Consider the following 9,535-nt stretch of genomic DNA (forward strand, 5'->3'; position numbering starts at 1 on the left):
AGATACAATTTTTCCTTTGTAAAGATACATAATCAGCTCCCAATACATTTTTTCAATTTTTAATCTATCGAGATACATAATTATATATATTCTTTCTTTTATAAAGATACATAATTTTTGCTTTCGATACAATCTCAACACATTTTTGTTTGGTGCAACCCCATTTTGTATATATCTAGAAATTTAGTGTATAACTATGGGTGTCACTGTAAAATTCAAAAAAATATCAACACAATAATACAAAAAAACTCCGCTTTTATGAACTTTCACCCTATAGATTCACTTGGGTCACCACCAAAATTGTTTAAAAAATCATATATATATATATATATATATATACATATATATATATATTAATATTGCATAAAGATAACTGTTTTCTTGATTTTGTCTTTCTTTTTTGTAGTTAAAGATCCTTTTTTTAGCTCAATTTAGTTGATTCCAGCCATAAAAAGGTATATTCCAGAATCTTGATTCTTGAATTTATATATATACATTTCTTATTTAGCGCTGACCGTAGGAACGGAAGATTAGTCTCATCACTGGCGGCTTGGGAAAACAAAAACAAAAAAAAGCTAATATATCTTTTATGTGTTGGACTATATGTTTTTTTTTTTTCTTTTAATAACTGTAGTGTTCGAGCTAGCTTACATGCATCAGGTATCAAATAACTCTATGCTTTTGGAAGAAATGACCTAGTATTTTTGTGTCTGCTGGGATTTGAACCTGAAACGTTATGATTCTTACTCACTTTATTGACGACTAGACCACACCCTTGATGCTTGTTGGACTATATGTTAAAGATTTGGTTTTGGGCTTTCTTTATTTGTGATAAATTAATGTTTTTTTTTTTCTTTTAATAACTGTGGTGTCTAGGCTAGCTTACCCGCAGCAGATACCAGGTAACTCTATCCATCGAGGCTAGGATAGATTGGAAGAAATGACCTAGTGTTTTTGTATTTGTTGGGATTTGAACCTGAGATGTTATGATTCTTACTCACTTCATTGACGACTAGGCCACACCCTTGGATGTTTGTTGGACTATATGTTAAAGATTTGATTTTGGGATTTCTTTATTTGTGATAAATTAATGTTTCTTTTTCTAAATAACTTTGGTGTCCGGGTCAGCTTACGCGCATCTCGACTAATTCTACATGATATCTGCCACCTCCTACCCGCAACAGGTATTAGGTAACTCTATCTATCAAGACCAGGATAGATGGAAAGAAATCACCTGGTGTTTTTGTATCTGCTGGAATTTGAACCTGAGATGTTATGATTCTCACCTACTTCGTTGACGACTAGGCCACACCCTTGGATGCTTGTTGGACTAAATGTTAAAGATTTGATTTTGGGATTCTTTTTATTTGTGATAAATTAATGTTTTTTTGTTATGTTTAAGTGTTGAAGTAGTCCTGTATTGTTTACATTTCTTTTGAGCTGAGCGTCTACCGGAAACGGTCTCTTTACCCTGCAAAGGTTAAGGTAAGGTCTGCGTACATCCTACTTGCTCAAGACCCCACTTGCAGGATTACATTAGATATGTTGTTGTTGTTGTTGAAGGGGAGCTATGGAGTAACCACGAGGTCACGGGTTCAAGCCTTGGAAACAGCCTCTTGCAGAAATGCAAGGTAAGGCTGTGTACAAAACACCTTTGTGGTGGGGCTCTTCCTCAGACCCTGCGCATAGCGGGAGCTTTAGTTCGCTGGGCTGTCCTTTTATGTTGTTGTTGTAAGTGCCGAGGGTCTATCGGAAACAACCTCTCTACTTTTGCAGTAGGGGTAAGGTCTGCGTACATTCTACGCTCCCAAATGCCCACTTGTTGGATTACAGTAGTTATGTTGTTATTGTTGCAAGTGTTGTAGTAGTTAAACAGGTAGAATCTTTATTGCTATTTATTAATTCTTATGGTCCCCCTACTTCTCCTACTCTAAGGGCCCTCATGAGGGGTTGATTTGGTTGTATGAAAGGAGCAATCTTTTTCATAATTTTTAGCTGCTGAGACGCTGAATTAATTTTGCAGCATTGCCGGTGATCGTTTGTACTCAATTAGAGGATGTTTGGACCATGTAGTAGTTAGGATTTAGAGAGATTCTTTTATCAATTTTCTAGGACACGTATGAATTTGTGAAACCTTGATTGATTGCAACAAAGGAGTAATCTGTTTAGTACTCTTTTAGCTGCTAAGACGCTGAATTAGTTTTTCAGCATTGTGGTGACCCTTTGACCTTTGTACTCAATTTGAGGATGTTTGAACTAGGATACAGCAGAGTCGTGAATATGCGGTGGTTAGGATTTAGATAAGTTTCTTTTATCGATTTACTAGGACATGTAAGAATTTGTGAATCCTTGATTTGGTTGCTGCAAAGGAGCAATCTTTCCATACTTTTTAGCTGCCGAGATGCTGAATTAATTTTTTAGCACTATGGTGACCGTTTGTATTTAAGTTGAGGATGTTTGAATCTATGTTGCTCGGTCTCTTCAAAAGTGTAATCTGGTGCTTGCCGGATCCTTCAAAAATAGTGCATTTTTGGAGGATCCGACACGGGTGCGGCAATTTCAAAAGAGTCGGAGCAACTTAGGATTGAACTATGATACAGCGGAGTCGTGAATACATAGTAGTTAAGATTTAGAGAGATTCTTTTATTAATTTATTAGGGCATGTACGAAGTTGTGAAACCTTGATTTGGTTGCAGCAAAGGAGCAATTATTTTCATATTTTTAGCTGCTGAGATGCACTATATTAAATTTTCAAGATTCTAGGTGATCATTTGGGACTGACGTGTTGTTATTGTTGTTTTTCTGGGTGATCATTTGTACAACTAAAAGCTTAGTAGTGATTTATAAATCTGGAACTGAAGAAAACACGAAATGTGTTAGTATCGTAGACGTTTTGCATCTTAAAGCATAGTGCCAAAAAGTATAAACAGCTGTATCTAAGTCGAGGAATCATGAATTATGGACTTTACTATTTTGAGTTATGTTGGAGAAGATCTCACTTGAAAGGAAAGGTTAAATTTTTCGGGAGTATGTCAGTTACCATCTGGATGACTATTTTATGTTGTTGGTATAATCTTCTGTACGCTTTTATTCCATCAGCTGATTGTTACGTAAATGCAGAGCCTACAATTTATAAATGGGTTCAAAAGCAGTTGAAGATTTGTTAGAGGCGTCATCCGGAGTACATTATTCCGGATTTCATTTAGAAGAGTCACATACTTCAGAGATTGATCAACCAACAACTTCTATAGATGGAAGTGTTAAGCAACCGTTTGTCATAGGTATGTGGAGGCGGTAATATATCTCGTGCTGTTGCTTGAGCTTTTTCTAAACTAACTGTACTTTCGAGGCTATCGTGCTTTGCTTAATCATAGAAGGAGATAAATCACCGAATTGTTCCTCGCACCCTTATGTTTGATGAATCTCAGTGTACACGATACTTTACCTTCTGAAACTAAGGACAGATACTCAATCTCTTTATCACAAATATATGCAGAACGATTAATTGCTGTCATCATTCAAATCATTTTCGGCAGATGCTAATGGCTCTTGCATCTTTAATACTTAGTAAAGTTATACATGCATATGCTTGATCACATTGGATGAGAAAATTATGATGTTGAATTTGGTGATGGAAAGGAAATCATTGAGCTTGCATTAAAATTATTTCAGTTAGTTGTTTGACGTAGATATCCAGACCAAGCTTACTAAAGCCTGGATTGATTTTTGTGCCTGATCCATCTCTTGCCCGTTGCAATGATTTTGTATCTCATCTTAGTGGAGTTAGTTCAGCATTTACTGGAACTCTGGAAGCATATGCTCTGAATTTGTTGTCTGTCGTTTGGTCAAAATAGCAGTTTGTCGATTTGGCATGAGGAGATCTCTTGGGATTATTGCCTAATGTGGGAGCAGTTCATGTAACATTGCTACAGTAGTGAAACTTAAACTTTGGACTGATTGAACTTTCATGCTATTCAAGACCGTAATGCCAATTGTGTTTGCATCTATCATGATTGTTATCTTTTTGAATCATTCCAGCTCTCTTAGTGTTCTCTTAATCCATGACCGTATGAACCGTTTTCCCTGCAGGAGTTGCTGGAGGTGCTGCATCGGGCAAGACTACAGTTTGCGATTTGATTATTGATCAGCTTCACGATCAGCGTGTTGTCCTAGTTAACCAGGCAAGTTTTCTTCATAGTGAAAAAAAAAACACCTTTCATCACTCTAAATTTGACTGACAGCATAATTCTTTTTCTATTCGTTTTTAGATTTTTTTTCTAATGCCCTTAAGACCAACCACAACCTTTGAAACTAGGAAGCGATGGACCCAATCCTCTACCGTTCTCCACTTGAATACTAGTCTTGGTTCGCTTGGCGTAGAGCTCGAACCCGTGACCCTATCCACAAAGTCCCTCAACCTTTGCCAAGTGAGCTAAGGCCCGGGGACACATATAAGTGATAAGCATTCACTCTTTGCTTATTACAGCTACTTCACCTGGGGTCCTATTCCATATTCCAGATTTGATTGACTCGTGGATCTGAGCTTTTACATGTGAAGTTCAGTATAAAGAGTTCTTTTACAGGACACGTCTAAAGCTTCATCTGACATGTTTCATTGCTGAAGTTGTGGTCATAAAAATCACCGAGTGTAGATATTTGTCTGTCTTGCACTACTTTTCAGTGTGTCCTTGCTTTATATTTGTCTTAATTTTGGGGGAAATGGCATATAGCCTGCCAAACCCGAACGCTGATTTCTCTGACGTGTGTTTCAATTGGCAGGATTCTTTTTATCACAATTTGACTCTAGAAGAACTCACAAAAGTTCACGAGTACAACTTTGACCATCCTGGTTAGTCTCGTTCTTTATACTCTTGCATTGAATACACAGGTAAAACTGTTTATTTCTTCATTCCTTAGAGAAACAAAGAAATCATTTTCTATCGTGAAGTATCGACAGTTATCTATATTATCATTCTCACAGTTGCCGATAGATCATATTAACTCCGTGAAATCGGTTAATAAGGATTTGAACAATTAATACTTGTTTTCACAGAAGTGTTAACTCCATGGAATCACTTAATAAAGAGACATGTACTTAGTTTCTATGTGCTAACTTTTTTTCTGCTTTCTAATTATTGTGCATCGTTTTTTTTCTTCTTAGTTTCTATGTGCTTTTCTTCTTAGTTTCTATGTGCTAACTTTTTTTCTTCTTTCTAATTATTGTGCATCGTTTTTTTTCTTCTTTCTAATTATTGTGCGTCGTATTCAGATGCATTTGACACTGAGCAACTGTTGTGTGTGATGGAGAAATTGAAGCATGGGCAAGCTGTGGATGTTCCAAAGTATGATTTTAAGAGTTACAAGAATGACGTATTCCCTCTTCGAAGGGTAATGTCTTATATAACATGGTGTTTTCCTCTTATTTTTATATCGTTTCAGCTTGTACTGTTACATCGTTATCAATCCAATTCCTTTTAAGAGTATGTCACTTTACGTCGTCCATCTTTTGAACATTTTTTATCTGTGATCCAAACCTGCCTCCAAGAGAAAACAAGGAGGAAAAGGAGAAAGATAACATTCCAATGATTTGGAACATAGACACTCTTCTCGATAGATTATTAAGATAGGCGTGTGGAAACCTACTGCCTGCGTCTAATTTTTTTTTTTTTTATTATGTGTCACTGACCACTCTGACTTAACTTGGTAGGTCAATCCTTCGGATGTTATAATTTTGGAAGGCATACTCATTTTTCATGATCCTCGTGTCCGAGATCTGATGAGTATGAAGATATTTGTAGATACAGGTTCTTTCCTCTCCTTTCTTTGATATATCTTTATATCTCTTGTATTATATTACTGCTTTGTCTCCCTGTTGGCATGAGTTCTGTCCTTCATTGACTTCTATCTGTGATATTAAAAGAATAGGGTGCCATAGTCATTATCTCATCCGGATTTTTTTCTTTCGTGCATCTTGTTCTTTTCAATTATTTCACCTAAAAATGATAAAACCGAACTTCAAACAACAACAACATACCCAGTGTATTCCCACCTAGTGGGGTCTGGGGAGGGTAAAATGTACGCAGTCCATACCACCACCTCCGAAGAAGTAGAGGGGCTGTTTCAGATAGACCCCTTGCTCACCGAACTTCAAACACTAACTGAATTTTTGTTCCAGTCCTTTATTTGTCTAGACAACATTAGATTTATCGAGAAGAAAAAAAGAATCTAGCAATCGGAATACTGCTATGCTACATGGATGTATGTGTAGAAGCACCAAATCCACATTGAAGCGGATCATTGGAGTGATTTTACTTATTTCTTCGCAGCGTTTGTTTTTACAATTGTTGTCAGCTCTTCCTATTGTTCGATTTGCCGGTTAGTCTTAATCACAAGGATATTGCTTCTGCTTGTTGTTCCATTCCTTGTCGACGGACATCTATGGTGAATCTTCTGCTTTTGTGGCTTCATAATTTAAAATTTTCAGCGCAGATGCTGATGTACGCCTTGCAAGGAGGATAAGACGAGACACTGTTGAAAAGAATAGAGATATTGCTACAGTACTAGATCAGGTTAGCTGAGCTTTATATGTTTTTTGAAAGAATTTGTGAGCTAACTTTTTGCCCGCTTCATGTCTGTGCATGCACCTGGATTCTGTTCTCGACGGAAGGTTCTAACAAGGCCTTTTCAAAACTGACGACTTGCCCAAAATGCAGCATAATTCTTTATGTAATTTGTTTGCTTTTCAAGACTAACGTAATGTAATGTTTGTGCAGTATTCCAAGTTTGTCAAACCGGCTTTTGATGACTTCATTCTTCCAACAAAGAAGTATGCTGACATTATCATTCCCCGGGGTGGAGACAACCATGTTGCGATCGATTTGATTGTGCAACATATTAGGACGAAACTTGGTCAAAATAATCTTTGTAAAATATACCCTAACTTATATGTTATTCAATCTACTTTCCAGGTGCTATTTCCATCTTGTTCGTCGATATGTTCTAGTCCCCAACTGTTTAAGCTTCATCTTGAAGTCATTTTCATGTTCTTCAAGATCAAGCTTTTATTTTGTTCTAATGATTGTTATTTGTTCCATTTAGATACGCGGCATGCATACACTTATCCGCGATGCACAGACGACAAAGCATGATTTTGTGTTTTATGCTGATAGATTGATTCGTTTGGTAAGTTTCCCTTTCTTACACGGTAATCAAGTTAAGTTTTTAACGCGAGAAGTCCAAATCTTTGTTTTCCCTTATCTATGCCTCACTTTACCAGGTTGTTGAGCATGGACTAGGACATCTGCCATTTACAGAAAAACAGGTGATCACTCCAACCGGTAAGCGCTATCCCCATGACGCAATACTCATGACTTGTGCTCGGAAATGTTTTGATTTCTTCTATTGTCGTAGCCTATTTGGTAAGTTCGGTCTATATTAGGTGTATGGACCAGGCTAAATGCTATTGTTGTCTCACTTTTTTCCAACTCTTCATATAGAATGTTGTGCTATCACTCATTACGATACTGATCTGACAAGACTCGCATGGAACGAGGTCCTCGTGAACTATAGACAATATCGTCATTTGATTCAGAGTTTCTTCTGTTCATGTTTACTCATAGGCTTAGCTCTTCTTGCCGTCCTCGAACATGAAAAATGTACCTAAATAAACTCACCTCTGTTGACTGCAGGATCGGTATACAGTGGTGTAGATTTCTGCAAGAGGTTATGTGGTGTCTCTGTAATTAGAAGGTAATTACTGTTCGCCTCACTTGGTACCTTAGAAGTGACAATTTCAGCATTGCTTCTTCGCGATTGTAGTTCCTTTTGATACTTGATTTTGATATGCTTTACTTGAGCCGGGCGTCTATCGAAAACAACCTCCTTTTGTGGGATTACACTAGATATGTTGTTTACCTTAGAAGTGACCGTGGTTGCTTCTTATCTGCCTTCAAAAGTAGATTTCGTCATTGCAACGTTCTCTTTACTAGCCATACGAGTTCCTAATTTGTGCAGTGGAGAGAGCATGGAGAACGCGTTGCGTGCATGTTGTAAAGGTATCAAGATAGGCAAGATTCTTATCCACAGAGAAGGTGACAACGGCCAGCAGGTTAGCGATCTCTTTGCCCCCCCGAATCATTATATTAGCATTCGATTTCTCTCATTAATGGCATGAATAATGGTGCAGCTGATCTATGAAAAACTACCAGAAGATATTGCACAAAGGCATGTCCTTTTGTTAGATCCTATCCTTGGCACAGGTTAGTCTATTTTCACGAACGCCCTCGACCTCTAACTTCTGCATTACATCATCAAGCATTTTAAAATTTTCTTGACAAACGATTGCGTAACCGAGCCTATTATGTGACAATCCATGATGTTAAATTTTTCTTGACAAACGATTGCGTAACCTTTGAGTAACTGGTAAAGTTGCTGCCATGTGACCATACGGTCACTGGTTCAAGCCTGGAAACACCCTCGTGGTGGGGCCCTTCCCTGGACCCTGCGCATAGCGGGAGCTTTAGTGCACCGGGCTGCCCTTTTAAACGATTGCATAACTGAGCCTATTATGTAACAATCTGCAGGGAATTCAGCAGTTCAAGCTATTTCTTTACTGTTAAAGAAGGGAGTCCCAGAGTCCAACATTTTATTCCTTAATCTTATCTCTGTAAGTTTACTGGCTCATCCAATTGTTGGGTTTGATTCTCTTTACATCCACTCATTGCGCATAACAAGAAGGGGAGCCTTGGCATAACTGGTAAAGTTGCTGCCATGTGACAAAAGGTCACAGGGTTCAAGCCGTGGAAACAGCCTTTTGCATAAATGCAGGGTAAGGCGGCTGCGTAGAATAGACCCCCCCGCATAGCGAGAGCTTTAGCGCACCTGGCTGCCTGTTTAACGCGTAAACAAGCAGATCTTCTGTTGCAACATAATGCCGGAATCATAACTTGTGTTGTTCTCAAACTAGGCGCCCCAAGGAGTACACGTGGTGTGTAAGCGTTTTCCAAGAATAAAGATTGTGACATCTGAGATAGAAAATGGTTTGAACGAAGAATTTCGTGTTATCCCTGGAATGGGAGAGTTTGGTGACAGGTATTTCGGTACAGATGATGACTGAAACATTGAATATTGGTGATCGTGTTCCATCTCTCCATCGCGCGAGAGAGCTCATGATGAATATTGGTGGTCGTGTTCCATCTCTGAATCGCAGGAGAGAGCTCATGAGGAAGAAAAGAGAGCCAGTTGAGGATGATTAAACAATCAATAATGTGTTCATAGCTTTGGACATTTCAAAATTTGTATTCTGACTATAGTTGCCTTAGAAATGCAATCTTCAAACTTATTTTACATTTGAGTTGCACTAGTTTTTCTCCTCGAAGACGGGTATAATTACACCCTGGACCCCATTGCATAGCAGGAGCATTAGTGCACCCCATGCATAACAAGAGGATTAGTGCACCGAGCTGTCCTTTTCTTTTGCTCATGAATGATATGCATTGTATCAATATCATGCATCCTGGACCCCAGCATTAGTGCA

At 38.1% G+C, this 9,535-nt stretch overlaps 1 protein-coding gene across 4 annotated transcripts; it reads left to right on the top strand.

Annotated features, from left to right (window-relative positions):
• The first annotated feature begins 119 nt into the window (after positions 1 to 119).
• Positions 120 to 9,345, top strand: LOC107845462 (uridine kinase-like protein 4). Of its 4 annotated transcripts, none has more exons than XM_016689807.2 (15): positions 120 to 455; positions 3,121 to 3,281; positions 4,090 to 4,181; positions 4,780 to 4,849; positions 5,270 to 5,388; positions 5,708 to 5,804; positions 6,490 to 6,569; positions 6,774 to 6,968; positions 7,099 to 7,182; positions 7,277 to 7,337; positions 7,689 to 7,749; positions 8,014 to 8,107; positions 8,186 to 8,258; positions 8,583 to 8,665; positions 8,966 to 9,345. In XM_016689807.2, the coding sequence occupies exons 2-15, from the start codon at positions 3,137 to 3,139 to the stop codon at positions 9,113 to 9,115; spliced, it is 1,404 nt and encodes a 467-aa protein (XP_016545293.1). In that variant the 5' UTR covers positions 120 to 455; positions 3,121 to 3,136; the 3' UTR covers positions 9,116 to 9,345. The 4 variants fall into 4 exon arrangements, with proteins under 4 accessions (XP_016545293.1, XP_047254286.1, XP_047254288.1 ...); XM_047398330.1 differs by lacking the exon at positions 120 to 455 and adding an exon at positions 499 to 660; XM_047398331.1 differs by lacking the exon at positions 120 to 455 and adding an exon at positions 685 to 902.
• The last annotated feature ends 190 nt before the right edge of the window (positions 9,346 to 9,535 follow it).

This window comes from Capsicum annuum, chromosome 10 (genome assembly GCF_002878395.1).
Source record: "Capsicum annuum cultivar UCD-10X-F1 chromosome 10, UCD10Xv1.1, whole genome shotgun sequence".
Classification (NCBI taxonomy): Eukaryota; Viridiplantae; Streptophyta; class Magnoliopsida; order Solanales; family Solanaceae; genus Capsicum; species Capsicum annuum.

Bases quoted from the DNA above. Each gene is read 5' to 3' on its own strand.
- LOC107845462 (XM_016689807.2), top strand. From the start codon at position 3,137: ATGGGTTCAAAAGCAGTTGAAGATTTGTTAGAGGCGTCATCCGGAGTA. The intron at 7,183-7,276 runs GTAAGTTTCCCT...TCACTTTACCAG, and splicing joins CTGATAGATTGATTCGTTTG to GTTGTTGAGCATGGACTAGG. The intron at 7,750-8,013 runs GTAATTACTGTT...TAATTTGTGCAG, and splicing joins GGTGTCTCTGTAATTAGAAG to TGGAGAGAGCATGGAGAACG.